This window comes from Cotesia glomerata, linkage group LG5 (assembly GCF_020080835.1).
Source record: "Cotesia glomerata isolate CgM1 linkage group LG5, MPM_Cglom_v2.3, whole genome shotgun sequence".
Lineage (NCBI taxonomy): Eukaryota > Metazoa > Arthropoda > Insecta > Hymenoptera > Braconidae > Cotesia > Cotesia glomerata.
In genome coordinates, this window is record NC_058162.1 from 8137184 (window position 1) to 8160428 (window position 23245).

Sequence of the window (23245 nt, forward strand, 5' to 3'; positions counted from 1 at the left end):
ACTCATTAGATGCGGATTTAATTCTGAAAATAATGTTATTAATTTTTTTATTTTTTTGACAAAAATTTTAATTTGTTATTAACAAAAAACATAAACAAAATAAAAAATCTCAGTATTTCGTAAATAACTCAATAATTATAGGTGATATCAAAAATTGGAAAAAAGATCCTAGAAGAGGAGGAACAAAAATTATTGTTTTTGAAGCTAGAGTTCTGGGAGTCGAGACTTTTTTCAAAAATTTCCCTCTTCTTTAAGGATCTTTTTTCCGGTTTTCGTTATCACCTATAGTTCTCTCGCGGTTTTTGAAATACCGTAAATTTTCGGTATTAATGCGTTTACCATAAATTAACCGTTATAATTCTGAAATAATACGGTATTTCTGTGGTTATTTTGGCCAGTTTTTTTACTATAGTTATACAGCATTTCTACCGTACTTTTGGCCACGATTCATTATTGGTTAAGATTTAGGCGCGCGCGTAGCTATTCAAATTTCTAGTTAACTATAATATTACTATAATTTTACAATAATAAAATGGTATTTCTACGGTAAAAATACCAAAGATATACTGCAAGTTTACCGCGTTTATACTTATATAATTAAAGATATAATGTTCATTACTCGGTGAGTCTTATTAGGTGACTGAGTAAATAGATTCGGATAGTGTCTCTGATAGCTCAACTGGTAGAGCCTTCGGCACGTAACTAGATGATCCGGGTTCGAACCCCGGTCTGGACTAAAAAAAATGATAATAATAATAAAATCAGTGAAATTAATTTATCAACCTCTTAAGGAGGTATAGGCGTTAAGTCGAAATAATGAGATCTATTTAAAATTTTTAGGATCGAAAGAAATGTATTTATTACGTGTTGTGTTAAAATTTCAGAGACCTAGGGTTCATAGTTTATTCATAAAAAAAGATTAAAAATAGGTCATTTAACATTGTAATGACCTACCAGATCTCACACCTACTCTTGTTTTAATAAATTTCATAATGAAAAAATAATGAGAAAGCTTTAAAAAACTCATTGTAAAAAAAAAAGTTGCGAAAATTATTGAAAAAATAAAATTAAGTTGAGAGAACTTAGTTATAAAAATAATCGAGTTTGAAAAACCTAAATTTTAAAAAAATAGTCAGCCATAGCAAATGTGGGTTATGTTGACGGCAACGTCGCAAATGGTGGGTCACGCGGGAAATTTAAAGCTTCAATGAAATAGGTTAAAAGAAATATCAAATAGGTTAAGAAAAGTATTATAACATTGTTATTATTTATTATAAAACATAACATAATGCTTTAATATTTTTAACAGCATTACTTGTAAACATAATACACACGTACACATCACAAACACGAATAGAGCAGTCAACGCATGCGCAAACACGATAAAATTTATTGCGTTACCAAACTTTTTAAAAAATATTTAAAATTAAAAAACTTATTATTTTATTCAAATTTAAAATAAATCATCAATTATTTGATAATAATATAGTTATTTAATGCATAAAAGATTATTTCGGTAAGCTAAATATCATTAAATCACTAGTAAAAACTTGTTAAGTTTTCTGAAAGTACAGTCTCGAACAAAATGAATCCTTCTCAAGTCACGTACTATAGTATAGCTATATCCCGGGAAAAAATGATCAGACATGAACAGGCGTGAGTCTTCAGGCCTGATCAGAGATGAAAAATGACCATGCCTGATCAGGCATGAATTGACCTGATCAGGCCTGATCAGACATGGTCAGGTCTGAAACCCCATTGTTACTTTTAATTAATTATTTTGCTTAATTTTATGGATATAATATTTGATAGAGTCATACGCAATTCTCTATAATAAATAAAAATAAATAAAAAATGATTACATATAATTGTACGGCTGAATCACCAGCAGTCACCCATCCAACTACTGACCACGCTCAATGCTGTTTAACTTTGGTGATATCCGTGCGCCTTGAAGTTCCCGCCTGCTGTGCTGCTATCTTATGTGACAACAATTCTATGAAGTACATAACGTATCGAATACGTTTATCATAAATATAATATAAAAATTGATTTTATAATATATTTTGATAGTCCTAATTTATTTATTTAACCGAATCTCATTATAACCACATTTATTTAAATAATAAAATAAGTAATGATTTTAATATTAGGCAGAAGCAGAGCAGAGCAAAACATCCCATAGAAAATGTAACAAATTTTTTATTTCAAAATTATTTAAACGTAATGATAAAAATAATTTTGCACTTTTTGTGATGACCAAACAAATTTTTTTCGTCAAAGAAAAAATTTTTATCACATCTCTGACTATATATAGTCATATATATGCAAGTCTGATCAGATCTACCCGGAAAAAAATGATCAGACCTGACTATGCCTGTTCATGTATGATCAGGCCTGAAATTAAACCTGCTCATGTCTGTTCATGTATGATCAAGCCTGAAATTAGACATGATCATGCCTGTTCATGTCTGAAGTGTTAAATACGCTCAGGCCTGATCATACCTGTCCATGCCTGTTCATGTCTGAAGCGTTAAATACGCTCAGGCCTGATCATACCTGTTCATGCCTGTCCATGTCTGTTCATATCTCAAGCGTTAAATTCGCTCAGGCCCGATCATACCTGTCCATGCCTATTCATGCTAAGGACCAAATATGCTAAGAAAAAATTTTTGAATATGTTCAGTGTATGTACATTAATTTCGATTAATAAATTTGTAAATTATCAATAAACGGTATATTTTATTATTCAATAAATAAAAGTATTTTGATTATCATTAAAAACCTACCGTAAGGTAAATTTAATTAACTTTTATAGGCATGGACAGGCCTGATCAGACATGAACAGACATGAGCGTATTTAACCCTTCAGGCATGAACAGGTATGGACAGGCCTGATCAGACATGAACAGGCCTGTTCAGGAATGATCAGATCTGAGCGTATTTGACGCTTCAGACATGAACAGATCTGATCAGTCATGAAAAGGCATGAACAGGCCTGGTCAAACCTGAGCGTATCTAACCCGTCAGATATGAATAGGCATGAACAGGTCTGATCAGACATGAATAGACCTGTTCAGGCCTGAGCGTATTTGACGCTTCAGACATGAGCAGGCATGATCATGTCTAATTTCAGGCCTGATCATACATGAACAGGCATGATCAGGTCTAACTTCAGGCCTGATCATACATGAACAGGCATGGTCAGGTCTGATCATTTTTTCCCGGGTATATGCATTGTGAAATGAAACTTAGTGAACGGAATGTACGTCCTATACTTCCTTAAAAATTATTCATGATAATTTATAATATTATAAAAAAAAATTTTAAGCTATTGAAAAATAGTAGTAAAGCAGCATATTTTTGGTATTTTGCCGGTAATAGAAAGTAGGGATCTTCTTTTCCGGTTTTTTACCGCAATAGTGCCGCAGATCTACAGTAAATATGCGGTACATTTACGATTTAAATGATGTTAATATACCGTAATTTTTCTATTGTATTGCCGTAAATATTCTGAATTTATTTCGTAGTTTTTTCGTAATAATTCGACAAAAAAAACTGGCTAAAATAACTGAAGTATTACGGTAAAAATACAGCATTTATATCGTATAAATACCGAATTTTTGTTATTGAGTTATTTACGAAATACTGAGATTTTTTATTTTGTTTATGTTTTTTGTTAAGAACAAATTGAAATTTTTATCAAAAAATAAAAAAACAACAGCATTATTTTCAGAATTTACTTTCGCATCGAATAAGTGATTGTTCATATTTTTATCACAATTTTTAAGATTTTTATCAGCAAATTTACAGAGTATTCTCACAAAAATCTCCGTTACTATGTAACATAGTAATGGTTACCATTCTATATCGGAGTATGATCTATTCTTTTCTCTCCGTGTATTTACTAATTTTGATTTTTTATATGAAAGAAATTTTTATGAATTTTAAGAAGCGTAGAAATATTTTTGTTAAGCTCAAATAATTTGCATTATCATTTCTTTTTAATTTATGTTTAAAATTAATAAATTTTAATACAATTTGATTTATTATCAAAATATTCAGTAATTGTATCGTATGACGTAATGATAAAAAAATTAATTAAGTTTTAAACCAAAAACAGTATTTAGAAGAGTTTGGTCATTTTTAATCAAGTAAAAAAATTTTTGAACTTAAAAATTAATTTTAATTTAAGTAAATTTTTTTTGATTCAAGAATTTTTCTTCAAAGTAATTTTTTTTTGGCATGAAAATCGACATTTTTAAATCTTTTTTGTTCAAATTATTTTATTTCACAAAATAACAATAAAAAGTTCTAAAATTAAATTTTTCAACTAGTTTTAAAGTTTTTATTATTAACAAAAATATTAAGTTAAACGAAAATCCTCGACAAAATGTGTCCATTTAGGTCTAGTAATTTCTATTATTTTTTTTCCGTATTTTAAATTTAAAAAAAAAAAACGGTAAATATTTACAAGTCGGGTCAACCATTTTAATAATCATTTTTTTGAACGAAATTTTTATTTGATTTTATTGATATATTTTTTTTAAATTGTTCGTTTTTTCATGTAGTTTTCAAAAAAAAAAAATATATATATATCAAAAAAAGATAAAATAGAAATTTGATCCAAAAACATGAGAGCCGAAATTTTTTCCAACTTTTAAAGGCGAAAGAGCTATCGAAATCTTTATTTTTTCCTTTCACGACATTTGCTATCATAAATTCACCGTAAATACAAGCATAATCAAAAAATTATAATTTTCCACCTAGATATCGCCAAAAATAGGTTTGATGACCCCATTTGTAACTAATTTCCCAAAAAACTTGGAAGAAAAATTTTTGAACAATTTTTTTTATCGAAGAATTGTCACTTAAATTTTTTAAATTATTCTTTTTTTTTCTGAACTTTAAGCAAAAAAATATCTGATTGTTGAAAAAAATTCTAAAAATGATTTCTATGGATTTCAGAATTACCAAATATTGAATTACTAACAATTTGATACTTTTTCAATTACAGATTTAGCAGTATCGAGGCTAAAAGCACTAAAAATCCTTCCGAACTGGTTAGAACTAAAATTACTCCCAAAAGATGACCACTGCGACGCAACATATGCTCAAATAGCAGCAATTGATAGTTATGCCGAGTGTGTGCATCTATTTTTTGGTCCAGCTTGCGACTACTGTGTTGGTAAATATAAATTATTAATGACTATTCATAGCTCAAGGCAAATATGCGCATAATTTAACATAATTTATTTTTTCTATTCAGCCAATGTCGGAAGAGTCGCTAAGTTTTTGAATGCGCCGCTGATCACAACCGGTGGATTTACGTTTGATTTCACTGAAAGTAAAATAGTTTGCTCGGATGAATATTTTATGACCACGCGGATCGGCACTCTCTCATTCCGTGATATAAGTAATGTTTTTGTCTCTGTCATGGATAGGTAATTGTTATAGAAAACAAACAACAATAACAATAATATTACTAGTAATAATAATAATAATAATAATAATAATAATTATTATAACAGTAATTAATATTTATATCATTATTCATAAAAACTAAATTTAAATTTAAATTGGTAAAGATTTATGCTTAATTTTTCAGGTATAATTGGAAAAAAGTTCACTTGGTTTATGATCCGAGTGGTCAGAGGAAAATAGCCGGCAAGCATACGTGCCAGTTGATGATGAAGTCAATGGTACAGTTCATCAAATTGCGCGGTGATATTACGTTCGGGAATTTCGACATCGAGGGGATGAACACTGAAGAATACCGCGAGTCACTGAAAACTAATGTCGGAAATAACTACGCCGGTGAGTCGAATATATTATTTTTATTTTAAAAGAAAAATTTTAAAGAAATCAAATAGAAAAGGTGACTAGGGTTATTAATGATTATCATTTTTTTATAGAATTTTTAATCACTTCTAAGATGGAGTTTTAATTAACTAATGCATTGTGTGTTCAGAAAATTGGATTTTTAGTTTGTATTGGCGGCAAACAATTTTATAATTAAATTAAATTACTTCAATATTGAAGTATGTAATTATTTAAGGTATTTTTTCATAAATATCTTGGCTTAAAAAATTTCCAAGGAAAAAATTTTTTTCCTTTAAGAAAATTTTTTCTTGAAATCATACAAAAATTGCAAAGGATAAAATGTACGACGTTTATTTGACGACCAATTATAGCAACGTATTTCTCATTCTGGGTGATAATTTCTTTGATTGTTTTTATTTTTTTTTTTCACCAATGAAACACACTTTTTGTCATAAGTCGTAAAAAGCTTTCGAGGTCGGAAAAAGTATCATTAATTGATAATTAAATTGACAATCCGAGAATTATTAGCGACTGGAAAGTAATATAATAATTTTTTAGAAGCCAGTGAGTTAAACAATTATTTTCGAGGCTTTGATTGAATAATTGAATACAGGATATAAAAATCGGAGAGTTTTTTTAATGAAAACGAAAAAAAGTGAATAATTAGATAAAATTACTTTCACTTGGTTATATTTTGATGAACTGGGTGTGGAAATTATTGGAGATCAAAAGTATTTTCGTAGTACGGGTTATTTGATAAAGCTCAAAGGGGTGAAAAATGTTTTACTTTTTTTTTTAATTATTTTATATGATTTTTCTACCCTCTAAATATCAAAAATTGAAAAGGGAGGTAAGATATTTATTTAATAATAATTTCACTATAGTCTTTTATAAATAATAATTTTTTAAATTTAATAAATAAATAATAAAATTTTCGATATCTATTAAATTTCCATAAAATTAAGCTTCTCAAAAATAAGAGCCCCTATAAAAAAATTTATTATTGGTGACGGATAGTAAACCATACTTAATTTCTATCCTCATAAAAATGATATACATAAAAGGGCAATAAAAATTTTTGAGAAATGGAGGGTTTACACCCCAAGGAATTACGAAAGTATAAATTGGTAAAAATCGAAAACCATTTATTTTTCGTATATAATTCTGGGAGTAATTACTTTAGAATTTATTTTCAGGGTGTAAGTATAGATTTTGTGTTCTAGCATCTGTTCCATTCTCCCCTAAAAGAGGCATTAAATTGCTGGTGAAACTTTTTTTTTTTTTAAATTCAAAGTCAATAATTGTATGTTATATTTAGACGAATTGGTTATAAATAAATTTTAATCAGGAACTTTGAAATCGATATCAAACGCGCGAAATGATAATAAACTTTACATTACACATTCTTTTTATGTTTTTATATTGAATGTTATATAATTATTATTGTTATTATTTTTAAAGTTACAATATCATTATCCAATTAAGTCAAGGGCGTTTTTAAATCAATATTTGACAATAATGACATTTCTATTAATTTATTTTAATAATAATGATTATAATGATATTAATAATTATTAGAAAAAATAAAATTTTAGGGACAGGACCAAAATGGGGTACGTCAAAATTTTTGTGGAAAAATCTTTTTCTTTAGAAAGTTAATCGAATTTTCACAAATATATTTTAAAGCTATATGAGAAAAGAAAAAAAAATTTGTATAGTTTCAAAAAAAGAAATATTTTTTCCTAAAATGATTCTAATAAATGGCCCAAAATAATTTTTAACGTTATTTTACACCGTTAAGATTTAGAAAAATAACATTTAGAACCAGTTACGTTATAAGAATGTAATAATTGAGGTTATAATTGAGGATGGTTTTATTTGTATCACTGTAGAGTGTTTTACAAGGGAGGGTAGGGAATTATTGTCTCTCCACTTTTTTTCTCCGCTATATAATCTCTCAACCCCGTCATTATAACTCTCAACCACTTGTTCGTCCCCACCCCCCTGCATGTCGGGATTTTTTCTTTCATGCCCGACACACATGTGATGCGACTGTGGCCGACTTACGCGTTATAATCAGTACCTGCATTTGCATTACGGTCTTAAATAGTATGGAGGTACTTCTATAATGACATTTTACCTCCATTGCTATATGAGAAAACCACAGAAAACCCGACCGATACAGAGGCTGGCAATGGAACGCATATATTCTTAGTTTATAATCATTGAAAAATATTGGTGCGCGCCGGAATCGAACCCTGGTCCCACTCTTTCGAAATGCAGGTAATGAGCCGATTAGGCTATTGCCAACCTTATAAGAATGTATTAAACTAATTCAAAATTTTAAAATAAAATTTTTTCACATTAGGTCATATATATAGCTCATATTAGGTCATAGATATATATGGGGTATTCCATGCAAATCGACCACTTTTGAACTCGACCCCTTTAGATTTAGCTGAAACTTCATCATTCTTTTCTACCCTTTGAAAAACATTTTTGAAAATTTTTTCAAATTTTTTCATCCAACCCAAAAAAAGTTATGAATTTCCCAAAAAAGTGGCTTTTTTATTTTCAAATAGCCATAACTTTTTTAGACATTGACCTTTGAGTACCTTTTTATTTTTTAATTTTTGTTTTTGAATGAACTTTTCGAAAAAATACCCAAAAAAAATTAAATATGATCAATTCTATAAAACAATCGGTTTTTTTGAGCAAAATCGTTATTTTTCCAAAGTTGATCACTTTTTTTTTTATTTTATTTTCTCAAAAAAAATTTCAATCAATTTGACAACTATTACCGCTCATCCCGGGCAGGGCCTATTTATTTTAATATTTTTTTTATTTAATTGAAAAAAAAATTGTCAAATTTTCTAAAATAAAAAAAATTTTTTTTTTTCAATTAAATAAAGAAAATATAATAAAAAATCCGCCCTGCCTCGGATGAGCGAGAATAGTTGTCAAATTGATTGAAGTTTTTTTTGAGAAAAAAAAATAAAAAAAAAAGTGACCTACTTTGAAAAAATAATGATTTTGCTAAAAAAAACCGATTATTTTATAGAATTGATCATAATTAATCTTTTTTGTGTATTTTTTCGAAAAGTTCATTCAAAAACAAAAATTTTTTTAAAAAAAAGGTATCCAAAGGTCAATGTCTAAAAAAGTTATGGCTATTTGAAAATAAAAAAGCCACTTTTTTGGGAAATTCATAACTTTTTTTGGGGTTGGATAAAAAAATTTGAAAAATTCTCAAATATGTTTTTCAAAGGGTAGAAAAGAATGATAAAGTTTCAGCTACACGGAGAAAAAAAAACAACACTGATTACTACTTTGTGCAGTACTCAGTACTGCTTTGGAAGAAAATGAGGTTAGAATTTTTGGGACAGTAGAGTGCGCTACATAAAAACTACTGACTATTGTCTGCACACTACTGAGTCGTGTTCTGGCACTAACCAGTCGTGCTTCGTACAGCACTCACTACTGACTATGAAAATTTTTCTAATATTTGTACGAAACAGTAATCATTGCTGTTTTATTTTCTCCGTGTAAATCTAAAGGGGTCGAGTTCAAAAGTGGTCGATTTGGCATGGAATACCCCATATACATTAAATATATTTAGTTCCTAAAAACTTGGTATCTTCTTAAGGTAGTTGTTATGGTACAATATTGTCAAAAAATGAGAGATTATACGCGCCGCAAAAGTATATGAGCTTGTATCTAAGTAATCCATAATTTTTACGCAAGACTGCACCCGTGGAGAGGCAACCCATGCAATTGTTTCGGTCCGACTCAGTAGATATATACTTTTTCATAAATTTTTGAACTTTAATCCGTTATTTATAAATAAGTAGACGGTTAAAAATTAAAAAAAATTTTTTTTTAAACTCACAACAAATACATTAAAAGACTGTCAGTTTTTTGAAAGTTTCTGACAGTTAGTTTATTTTTATAACTAAGAAACTGGTACAGAACTGCAGAGAGCATATGCAATCAATTTTAAATATCCAATTTTTAATTGAATTCATCTCGGGTTATAAGTGGTCAATTCACTTCAAATTTTAAGGGTAATTGTATCATCATGTCCTTAATAAGTATACAAAAATTTATAATTTTCTGATGCTATGCCTTAATCACGACAATTACCTTAAGTATCCTATTTTGCTCCTCTCTTCCTTAATACAAAATAATAATTACGATGAATTTTTTTGCAATGAAACTTAAATTGGTATTGCAGAAATAATGGCAGAAAAACCTCTTGTTTGTTTCGAGCTATCGCTATAAAACATAAGGTACATGTGATGCATAAAAGAAACAATTTCCAAATTTACTTTTCTACCACAATAAGTTCCAATAAATGGTGCATTTCGATTTCTATTCTCTCGTGCTTCCAAAAAATCTTTTCTACATCCTTCGGATTCTTCGAGCTCAAAATAATCAAACTTTATTGATAGGTAATGCTTGTAAGGAGCTCTGATATACCATTCACACTTTTTGAATGGTTCATAATCATCTGGATGGTCTGAAGATTCCAAATAATAACTTTCATTATTGTTTATGTGAATATCACTCCCCCAAAGAATCGAGTATTGCATCGTAAAATTCATTTCATTATCTGCAGGTTGAGTTTTAGTGAATGTTACTGTCAACCAATTACCAGCAATTATAGTAGCGGCTTCCATTTTTCCACAATAGCGAGCTAAATTGAACACAAATAATTAGTATTTTTTTTATTGATCAAAAATAATACAATGTACCTAGCACAGGACTGGCTTTTAGGTAGCCGTTTCTGACCTCTAAAAATTGATCAGTGCAATCGGAATTTCTTTGAATATCCAAAAATTTTATATCAAGTTTTATTCTTTCACTTACAGCAGCTCTGATTGACCATTGACAATACCCGAAATTTTTTGGCAGACTAAGAGTGCCACACGCATAAAAATGATTTTGTTGAAATAACAAAAGACGGGATAACTGAAAAATATGTTCTGGTAACAAATGAGTTTAGTTATAGTAACAAATCCATTAAGGAGGTCCTTTCGCCGCCAATGTAAAATAAAAATATTAGATTATGAGTAAATTTAATTTTTTTCTAATAGTTAAGGTCCTTATTTATCTTATAGTGAGGTTTAAATTATACTTTACCGGACAAATTTTTGAAAAAATAAAATTTTTAAATGTTAGTATTTGTTCAGAGTCTTACGAGAAAATCAGACATTTGCAGTATTTCTCGAATTATACTATCAGTCATGGATTAGATGAAGTAAAAAAAAACTAAAAATCAGATTTTCGAAATATTCAGGTTTCTTTTTTTGCAATAAAATATATCAGTTACCGAGATATTTATTGAGAAATTAATATTTAAAAATCACAAAAAATTCTCAAGTTACCTACAATAAAATGGAGTCAAAAGATTTGGCAACGTTGCGTAGCGCGCGAGCTTCAGACCATTCAATAAATTCAAACTAAACTTTAACGCGCTTATGTTTTCATGCATACTTATTAGTTAATTTATTGTTAACAAATTTTCATAATTCATAATTGAAAAATAAAACAATAATTAAAAAATACTAGCATTCCTGCCATGAGACATTAGAATGTTATGGTTTTGTGACTAAACATTTTTAATTAATTTATTTATTTACACTGACTGCAAAAAGTTAAACACGGTTAAGTTTATATTGTGCAAATAAAAATGTAAACAACCGAAATAAAGCGTTGCCAAATCACGGACAGGTTACTAACAGCTGATTTACAACAGTCAAATTAATTTTTGTATTTAACTATTTTTTTTTTAATTTTCAAAATTTCAACGATTAATGCCTCATATACTATTTATTTTTTAATTTTAGGAATTTTTATGGGTTTTGTATTTTAATTTATTGAAAATTTACTACTACAGTTGTTATGACTCAACTGGAGCGAAAGGATTTCCTTAATCGCATTAACAAAATGTTTCAAGTTGTACTGACAAACCAGTCTGTTAAATCACCAAATCAATTTGTTAACAATATTGTCCTAACGAAATCATTTTATTGCAATAACAAAACTAATTTGTTGCTAAAATATTTTCCAAATCAGATATCATTGATTATAGCATATTTTTAAATTATGGATTCTTATAAAATTTAATGTAACATTTAATGTAAATTTATTTGTTATTTTAATAGAATAATTTTGCTGTTTTAACAAAAAAATTTGTTATACCAACTAAATTATTTTGGCGAATCTACTTAAAGATTTTGATATAGTAAACAAATTGTTTTGTTGTTGTAACAAATCAATAACTTGCTATAACCTAAATTTTGTTATTTTAACATATAATTTGTTATCCCTATGTTAACAAATGCATTTGTTACTAGAACATATCTTAGGTTATTTTAACAAAATTTTTTTCTGCGTGCATTGTCTGCAAAAAAAGTACCTCCACACTCTAGATATTAAATGCCCAAAAATAAAGCAATTGATAATGAGTATTAATATGAAGAATGTCATGATTTGATACACGGAGAAATAAAAAAGCAATTATTACTATTCGTACAGTACTCAGTAGTGTTTTGAAAAAAAATTAAGTTAAAATGTGTAGGACACAGTAATCATTTTGCCATTTTTTTTTCTCCCTGTAAAGAAGAATCATTACTCGGACAATTGTAAAACTTATTGACTCCTGCAATGTCACTTTTACTAAGGTAAGGATTTTGCCCGATTTGCGGCGCCGTTCTGTTGATTTCTTTTATCGCCTCCATGAACTTAACATTATCTATATGATCAGAATAATGCATTACAGAGTCATAATCATAATGTCCAAAAGTTGTAACAATGTCCTGCTCATATTTGCGGAAATCATATTGATAATCTAAAAATAATATTATGATAATGAACTATAAAATTAACACAGAGAAGGGTCGTAGTGTAGGGTTTTTGGATACTATTTTTGCACAGATAAAAAGATATTTTTGGCTCAAGGAAATTTATCTTCACCCAAGAAACTTTTTTAATGTCGCTATCGAACACCGAAAAATTTTTGAGTTAAGTAAAATTATTTCTTGAATACAACAATTTTAAATTGAGAAAAAAATTCATAATTGAATAAATATTTATTCTTCATTTAAATTCAATATTTCTTAAGAATAAAATTAACTTAATCGAAGAATTTTCATACTCTAACCCAAAAATGGTATTCTCTCTTTCGACAAGAATTTATTTTCTTACCCCAAGAAAGTTTTTTTGGCTAGAGATCCCACCATTAAGAGCCGAACCTTCAACGCATAGTGGAGATACGGGAGTCCTAAGTTAGTCGAAGCGAAAAGAATGAGGAAATATCACTAATAGCGCTAGTTGTAGTTAAAAGCAATTAAATTAACTATTCCTATGTATTAGGGTGCGTCAAAATTTAATCTTCGAAAGCAACCTTTTAAAATTGGAATTTTGTTTCGCTTTTAACAGGAGTTGTATTTGGGCATTTCCTGATATATTTTGGTGTGTCACAATTTATTTGATATTCACAGAATTTTTTAACAGGAGATTCGTTTGGCCAAATTTTGAAATTTTTAAATTCCAGAAAAATTGCTTCAACAAAACTCCTGTTAAACAATTATGTGAGCATAAAATAAATCCTGACACATCAAAATATCTCAGGAAATGCCCAAACCTGACTTCTGCTAAAAGCGGAACTCAAAATTCCAATTTTAAAAGGTTGCTTTTAGAGATTAAATTTTGACGCACCCTACTATGTATATATGGCTATAGGGTAAAGTGTGGGACTTACATTCAGAATTATCTCGGTTCGGATCGTGACTCTGGCGTATCGTAATCTTTTTTTCAGTACGCATTTAAGGCCTAAAATTTCTCGTCTCAATAAAGTTTTTCTTACTTTAATAAAATAAAATAATCTTTAGTCAAACAAGGTATTTATAGAGTTAAGAATAAGGCGTTCCTCAGCTAAGATTAAAATTAATTATTTCTAGAAACTTTTTTCTTGGTTTAAGAAATTAACTTTTTTACTTCAATAATTTTCTTATTTTAAGTTAAGTACTTTTAACTTTTAATGTAAAAATTTTTTTTCTTGAATCAAGTGCGTATTTGATTTTTAGTTTAAGAAAAAAGCAAGGAAGAGAGTTTTTTACTTGAATCAAGATATCTTTTTTATCTGTGTAGGATTTTTGGCGTGTAGGATTTTCGTTAAAAATAATAGTACCTTCTGGAAGGATATCGGTATAAACTTTGACGAACTTGTCCCGATCTGGCCTTGAATGCTCGTGTAAAAGACCAATTACATGAATAATTTCATGTAAGGCAGTTCTTCTTGTCAAGCACGTATTACTTAAGCTAGTTGTATGATTTCCTAAGTTCAGATTTCCCACGTACGAACAGCACCTTGACAATAATTGTATTGTTTAAATAAAAAAATCTGGCAAACGGTTGATCCTAAAGGCCATCCCTGCAACTTCCCGCTAATTTCATAAATAAGCTCTGAAAATTGCACTTATGACGTTTTTGAGTTCTTCGAGCTCAAAAATATAATTTATATGTTATTTCGAGCTCTCCAAGCTCATAGAGTAAGCTGTTCTAAGCTTTTGAGCTCTTCGAGCTCAAAAGTCTGATAGAAGTTTAATAAAACAGTATTTTTTGAATTTTCAAACTGCAATACTTTCTGAATGAATGAATCGATTTTCACGCGGTTGGCAGAATTCCACGCAGTTTTTTAAAATCTATAATATACTTGTAAACACAAACTGATCAAACCGAAAATCTTAGAGAAATTTGAAAAATTCACTTTTCCCGAATTTTTTCGACAACGATAACTCACGAACCAATTAACCGATTTCGACATTCTTGGTGGCGATCGACCTGATTTTTTGGGCGCTAATAATTATTTTATTTTGTCAAAAACGATCCAAAAAGAAATGTCGAAGTTATGTGAAAAAAACACTTTTTTCGAAATTTTTCGTTTTCGAAAACTCTCAAACGAATCAACCGATTTTGACGGGACTGGTGGTAATCAATGTGGTTTTTTAAACTTTAGAGCTGATTAGTTTTTGGAATCGATCGGTAAAGCCGTTTAGAAGTTATACCAAAAAAACGATTTTTTGAAAATTTTATTTTTGTGATTTCTCAAAATTTAGCGAACCGAATCGATTCAAATTTTCACGAAATTCAATGGCAATGATACTCTTTAGATTGCCACCTATTCCGATTCGATCGGCCGAGCCGTTCAAAAGTTATAAGAGGTTTACACACACACACACACACACACACACACACACACACACACACACACACACACACACACACACACGCACGCACGCACGCACACACACACACGCACGCACACGTATTTGCGTAGAATGGTAGCAAGCTACTTCACAAACAGAGTCCTCAAATATGACACAAAAAGTGGTCCTAAGGAGTATGATATTACTGGTGGTGTACCACAGGGCTCAGTTCTAGGTCCTCTGCTATGGAACATCATGTATGATGGTCTCCTGAAAATAGCATTGCCAGCAGAAGTGAAACTGGTAGCATATGCAGATGATGTTGCCGTGTTGATTGTCGCGAAGATCATCACTTCTCAGTTCTCAGAATTCAAATATGGAGGAAATTTTATTGTTTAAAATCTGCAAGTTTCATGCAAAAATACGTTAATTCCCAGCAAAAAATTTTTTTATACGCCCTTATGGCCTTTGTAACGCAATTGTTACTATTTGTTTTTCTCTGAATAAAATATTTAAAATAATTTATCGAACGTCTTGTTGATCTGAAGTATTTGTTCTTAGCTCAATTAAATTTTAGTTTGTGCTTAGCTAGTTATGTATACTCGCTTTGTAATTGCCTGACGTTTATTGCCTACTCTCCTGTATTTCCTATCCGGTACAGCTCCTCGGTATCGTATCGATGCAATTTAAGTTTGCGTAACCAACGTGCGTCTGTATTTGTGATTATCCGATTATAAGCACACTCACTCGTGTAAGCTCGTTATATACGTCTAACGTCTATGCATGCTTCATAAGTACGTATATTTGTTAAGTACACGGAAAAAAATAAATAGTAAATGCAACATGATGCAGTCTTGGTAAGTAAACATGATTTGTCATGTTTCGGTTACATGACAATCATGTTGCGGTAACATGATAAAATCATGTTGCATCCACATGATTTGTCATGTTCCGGCTACATGGCAATCATGTTGCGGTAACATGAGAAAATCATGTGGCATACACATGATTTATCATGTGAATACCGCATGACAATCATGTTACGGTAGCATGAGAAAAATCATGTGGCAGCAACATGATTTTCATGCAGCCTTAATAGCCTAAAATTAAACTTCAACAACTAAATATTTATGCTTCAGAAAAATTATTTATTATCAAGCAAATAGATTTTTTCGGATTTATAATATTGTAGATGAAAATCAGAGTAACTTATCAAACTAAATCATTTGTAATGATATTTTTGCTTAAGGGGTTAGGGGTAGTCAGGATTTTCAAAAAATCGGGTCAACACAAATAGTCATAACTTTTGAAATAATTAATTTTTTTTTTTTCAAATTTTCGTGTCAAGTCAAGTCAAAACATTGAGTAATGATGCCATACTATTACTTTTTGAAAAAATAAAATGATTTGCTAGCAAAAAAAAATTATTAAAAATTCTCATTTTTTCATGTCTGACTACTCCTAACCCCTTAAATAAATTATGTTATTTTTTAGAAAATTTTTTTTTAGTCAAAAGCATTAGTACACGCAAAAAGCGAGATTTAACTGGTTTCCATGTTGGACGGAACCTAGTTCCATCTATAGTGAAAAAAATTTAAAAATGGTTACTACTTCAATGTAGACTGTAGTAGGTACAGTTTTCGTTTATTTCAATTCAATCTGAGATGGGGCTCAGAGCCATCTGAGATTTATTTGTCTCAGATGGTTGTCAGTACCACGCGCATGCTCGTCAGTCCCACACTCAGAAAAAAGTATTTTGCTACTAAGGATATTTTTTTTGATAATCAGAATACGTGGTATTTTGATTATCACACTGATAGAAGGATTTATTTGTATTAAAAAAATATTTGTTAATAGTTAACAAATCATTTATTAGAGACCATTTTTTAGTATCAAACAAATATTTCTTAGTATTTAAAATGATTTGTTTGTATTTAATAAATCAGATATTCATTTATTAAATATTAATAAATCTTTTTAAATACTGAGAAATATTTGTTAAGGACTAAAAAGTGGTCTCTAATAAATGATTTGTTAAATATTAACAAATATTTTTAACTATAAACAAATCCTTCTATCAGTGCACAATAAGTATACTGATTTTCACAATACCTAGGTATTTTGGTTATCACAATAAGTATACTGATTTTCACAATACCTAGGTATACTGATTATCAGTATACCAATGTAACAGACTATTAGATGTTTATAACCTCACTTTACTGGCACAAATCAATTGACTTATAAAGCTAACAAAACAAATTAAAATTAAAATTAAAAGTGTAATGATTAATTTTCTTCAAGCTAATATAATAAATACTAGTCGAAATCTATTTTTACCAGTGCATAAATCAAATAAACTAACTGTTAGTGTTAAAACGTCGATGGCAGTGACAGAGCATATATTATAGTTTACTGCGCAGAGTATAGGTCTTGAACTGACTTATATTCTGATAATCACAATACTTGGTATTTTGATTATCAAAATACCAAGTATTGTGATTATCAAAATACTTTTTTCTCAGTGCATCTTACATAGAAGTAGCGTCCATTTGGAATTTAACTAGAATCTATCTGCAGATAGTACCTATTTTTACATTATCATTTTCAAGTGTATTTTGCAATCAAATATATATGAATAATATAAATGAATAATAAGTATATTATAATGAATAATACACATTATAATTTTATTCCAAATCAAAAAACTAATCCTTAATAAGTTTAAAAAAAAATAAATTAAAAAAAAAAATTTTAATTTAAAATTAAAAAATTAAAAGAGAAAAAAATTAAAAATTAACGAAAAAAAAAATTAAAAATTAAAAAATTAAAAAAAAAATTTTTTTAATTATAATGAAAAAATTAAAAAAAAATTTTAATTTCAGTGTGGTACTATTTTTTAAAATAAGATGTTGATGAATACCAATCTTCATCTTGTTTTAAAAAATAGTACCACACTGAAATTAAAATTTTTTTTTTTAATTTTTTAATTTCAAATTAAAAATTTTTCTTTTAAATTTATTTTTTTTTTAAACTTATTAAGGATTAGTTTTTTGATTTGGAATAAAATTATAGTCTGTATTATTCATTATAATATACTTATTATTCATTCATATTATTGATATATATTTGATTGCAAAATGCACTTGAAAATGATAATGTAAAAATAGGTACTATCTGCAGATAGATTCTAGTTAAATTCCAAATGGACGCCACTTCTATGTAAGATGGGACTGACGAGCATGCGCGTGGTACTGACAACCATTTTAGACAAATAAATCTCAGATGGCTCTGAGCCCCATCTCAGATTGAACTGAACTAAACGGAAACTGTACCTACTACAGTTTACATAGAAGTAGTAACCATTTGTAAATTTTTTTCACTATAGATGGAACTAGGTTCCGTCCAACATGGAAACTAGTTAAGTCTCGTTTTTTCTGTGTACGTAGTAAAAACTTTTTTTAATAGAAAAAAATAAAACTTTTTCAAAAAAAGCTCTGCGAGAAAATTTATTTAAATGTGAACCAATCACTCAGCATTTCAACTGCGCAAGCGCAAGAAGACAGCGATCTACTGTAACTTCGCGAAGTCAAACTGCATTTGATATACGAAAATAATAACAATTAATAATAATTTAATTATACTTTTATCACAAACCAAAGCTATTGGCGATAAGATTTGTATATAATTTGAATAAACAAAGATATCGTTCACAAATTGTATAATTCAATAATTTACTCTTATTTTCATCTGCAATATTATAAATCCTAAAGAACCTAGTTACTTTATAATAAATAATGTTTTTAAAGCATAAATATTAAGTTGTTGCAGCTTAATTTTATGCTATTAAGGCTACATGAAAATCATGTTTCTGCCACATGGATGCTACATGATTTCCTCATGCTACCGTAACATGATTGTCATGTTACCGCAACATGATTGTCATGTAGCAGAAACATGACAAATCATGTGGATGCAACATGATTTCATCATGTTTATTTACCAAGACTGCATCATGTTGCATTTACTATTTATTTTTTTCCGTGTACATATCCTCGTTATAGGTAAAAAGCTCCTTTAGAAATATAGATGCATTTACTTTATGAAGAAACGGTTCAACTTAATATTTAGATTCTCGGTACCATCAGGAAAATAGTAAACTAAGTCACAACTCTTACAGAAAAGTTTCTTTTAGTGAAAAAGAACCACTTACCATAAATTAGAGGTTTAATCGGTAACTCAGGATCGAAGGATGAAGTTTTAATTATTTATTTTTTTTTTTAAATTTCTTTTTACGTAATATATTTAGATCTAAACTTTACAAATTTGGTAAATTGAAATTCGATCAAAATTAAATTTTTTCAAGTGAAGTTTTAATTTGTGCAAATAAAATTAAATGATAAATATCAGTATGAATATTAATAATCGACAGAAGTTGGATACACAGATGGTTATATACGGATATTATAAGTTCAAAACAAGCGTTGAATTTTAGCCCTTTGAGAGTTGCGGTACACACGAAAATGTATTTATATATGTATGTGTATAATGAAAATCTCTCATTATACAAAGTCTAGTAACACATAAAGTTGTGGGACTGTTGTTAATTAAGAGAGTTGACTATATGACGTATAACGAAAATGTAGGCATTAACTCTACTCTTCTCACCTTCTGTGGGCGCTAAAGTAGTTACCCTCTTTTTGAAATATTCATCCGTTTAATTAATTCACACTACCTTATATGTGATTTTCTTTTATCACTTACCGCCAAGAAAAGTTTTAATTCAAAGACAGAAAGAATTTTTGTTTTTAGTGAAATTTTTTTCTTTGATGGTAATTTTTTGTTGATTGAAAAAAATAGCCTTTGTTTGGCATAATTTTACTCCAGTGTCTCATTTCACCGCGAATTGAATAGTATATGTTAAATATTTAATGTGGGTATCAAGAAAAACAGATTTGAAATTTAATTAAAGTAGCACAGTAACACTATTGTCAACCTTGAAAATAAAATTACGTACCCAGACGTTGTATGCATAACCCATCATTGGATTATGATTGAACGCAGACAAGTCGCTCCCTAGGGATACCTCAGATATTAACGAGATTACTGTACCTCGATGAGGATAAATATTTTTTGTTTTATAATTTAAACGTGTTTGATATTAAAAGTCGGTTTTTTTTAAGTGAGCTAATATTCGGAATTCACCTGGAAAAAAATTTTTTAAGTGATTTTTTTCGGTTTGTTATAGACTATTTATAGACTAGAATAATAGTCTTTACTATGGATTATGGTCAAGAAATTAAAGAGTGGAAAATCTTTTTTTTTTAATGATTTTCAGTCAAATATCAAAAATCGGGAATGAATTCAGAGTAAATTTTCACTTTCTTATCTCGGAGTACTAGAGTTAAAAAATAAAATACTCCAGGTACGGAGTTTTTTTCAAGAGAGTAAATGTGGATTTTAATTCGACAAATGTTCAATTACGGAGTTTTTAGACGAAAGTAAATTAAGCTGAAATAAGTTTCATATGCAAAATCATTAATAAATATTTTAAACAATTTATCTCAAGTTAAAGTTTGTAAATATTTATTATATTTTTCAAAAAATTCAAGTTTGGAACATTGAATCAAATTTTATAAAGACTAATTTTTTTTTAAGTCTTATTGATAATGAAATTCACCTCTTTTAAATGACAATTTTTACGATTTTTTAACAAATAACTAATTATAGAAAGAATTGATAAAAAAAAATAAAATTAACTTTTTTGTTACTGACGTCATTTTTATTTTAAAATTATTAACAATTATTTTTTACTGTTCAGTTTGCTTCTTATCAAAGCTTGTTTAATTTTTAAACTGTAATTCTCAAATTTATGATTATAAATCAAGAAGCGTTAAATCTCGTGTAAAAAAAATTTTTGCTTCGCGGCTCTAAATAAATATGATTTTATAATGAATTTAAAATAAAAATTCATAACAAAGGCATTGTTGTTTTAAAATATGAATTCATAACGAGACTAACTTTTTTGCACGTAATGAATTTAATAAAAACGCGTAAAAAAAAGATTAAATCTAAAACTTGATACAGAAAATTTAAGCTTTCAGGAATTTTTTAAACTTGATATAATTAATTAGTCAACTTTTTAGTTACTATTAGGAAGAAATTGAAATAATAAAAAAAATATAATTACCAACTGACGCAGCCCGGCAGTGACAAAAAAGGCACTGCTAATTAAACTGTCAAATCTTTTGTCATTTAATCATGGCGAACAGTCAAGATCTTCAATAATTATTAATTATAATTACAAAGCTTTATTCCGATATCATAATTGTATTTCCATGAAAAAAATGTTTATTAAAAACAGCTTATTATACATAAGCCTTTAAACACGTAACGAAGCAATTAAAGTGTAAATTATTCATTTTAATGTCAAAGTTTAATAGCAAAATACTAATTACTAATTACCGTTGTAATTAAAGTGACTAGTAGAGTTGATTATTTACATTTAAAAAAAGCTCTAAAGTGAAATAATTGTTGTGATACTGTACATTAAAGTGTTATAGAAAATTTTCAAAAGATCGGGTTGTTACAATATTGCAAAAACTTAATTATTATCTTATTAAGTAATTATTAAAAAGATTAAAAATAATATTGTGGTGCTTTAATAAAACGTAAATAGGTTGAAAATTTGTTAGTTTTTATTCCAAGATATTGTTTATTTTTTGTTATACAAATATAGATAGTGAATTGAATTAATTTTTTGTTGGTGGATATTAAAGTTCGTACGGTGCATAGTTATTATGCTTAACAGTTTAACAAGCGGATCTTTTAATTTAAAAGTGGAAATAAAAAGAATTAAGTAGATCAAAAGTCCATTCAATGCTTGAAACTTTATTCCAGAATTTCTAGTTTTACTTGATCAGCTACCACATTTTTTTCCATTCTCTTTACATTTCATTAGAGTTTTTTAATATGAGAACTTATTCAACGAGAAAAAATACGATAAGGACTTAAAAGAATCATAAAAAATAACTGGCAAATAAAAAAAAAAAAAATAATAATAAAAGTTTTAAAATATATAAAGCACATACTATCGAGATGTTTAGGTGAGAAATCACATTAAAGCGGTGAATGAAGAAAGCACGTGTGAACAACCGAGTGGGTGTTTTCGGTTGATATCTTACTCTTTTAAATCTCCGGCTCACTCAAGTGTACCTACCCCTCCTTTCAACCCCTTTCACCATATTCATACACATAAATTTAAATCCGCGCGCATATATATGCATTAATGTTAAGACAAAGCCTGAAAGAGAGTACGCTTGATATGTTTAATGTTTGAAACACAGCAAACGACATATCAAGACAATGCACTACACCCCATACTGCACTACTGGTACTGGCACTAGCATTAGGACCAGTAGTGCAATATAAAATAGAAATAAAGATAGATAATATGTGTACATGTTAAAGCTCGTGTGCATATATACACAATAATTCATAGTACAACATTAGAGTAGCGCGTGCGCGCTTTTCTCCCTTCTACTTTATCTCTTCATTTCTTACTCTCTCTTCTCTCATCCTCATCTTCATCCCTGACTCTCTCTCTACTCTGACTAACATCATGTGTATTACGTTTTCTCTGGCGCCCAAGTCACGATAGTCACTATCCTCGTACTCGTGTTTAGTCGCGAAAGTTCCACGTCCTAGTGCCCGTAATTTTTTTCCTCTTAGTCCTGTTTTCGCATTATCAAACCCACTTGTTAACAGCGACAGTTAACTCCAAAGAGCGGGATATTTTTTTATTAAAATTTTTTGTTTAAATTTAAAATTTTAAAATTGTGATGTGGTTTAAAAATTTTGTTGGTAAATTTTAAATAAAAAAGTGAAAAATTTTTTAGTGAAGAAAAATGATTCTTATTAAGAAGAATAAATAATTGTTTGTAAATGTGAAAGCTCAAGGATACATCGAGGATATCTATTTTATTTCTGAGCAGTATATATACTTTTTATCTGTTTTATTTCTTTTTATTGTCAATATCATCATTATAATTATTATTTTCTTTTCTTGAAAAATAAATATTCATGAGGTCGTAAACGAAAAAATGTAATATGTATTATAGCGTATTAATAAAAAAAAATTCTATCGTGTGATAGGAATTCATATACTCGGTTCTGCCTTCGATTAAGAATTTTATTAACGTTCCATTCAT

At 28.6% G+C, this 23245-nt stretch overlaps 1 protein-coding gene across 5 annotated transcripts in view; it reads left to right on the forward strand.

Annotated features, from left to right (window-relative positions):
• LOC123265734 (atrial natriuretic peptide receptor 1-like) overlaps nucleotides 1–23245 on the forward strand; it is a 227678-nt gene that overhangs the window by 569 nt on the left and 203864 nt on the right. For 4 of the 5 annotated variants that reach the window (XM_044729610.1, XM_044729609.1, XM_044729612.1 and 1 more), the window contains exon 1: nucleotides 22633–23028. Coding sequence is in view for 1 of the 5 variants with exons in the window: in XM_044729613.1 (XP_044585548.1) it covers nucleotides 5018–5188; nucleotides 5270–5444; nucleotides 5609–5817 (555 nt within the window). In the remaining 4 variants the exon portion in view is untranslated. Of the gene's footprint in view, nucleotides 1–5017; nucleotides 5189–5269; nucleotides 5445–5608; nucleotides 5818–22632; nucleotides 23029–23245 lie in introns of those variants that run through there. The other variant, XM_044729613.1, reaches the window with a different exon arrangement.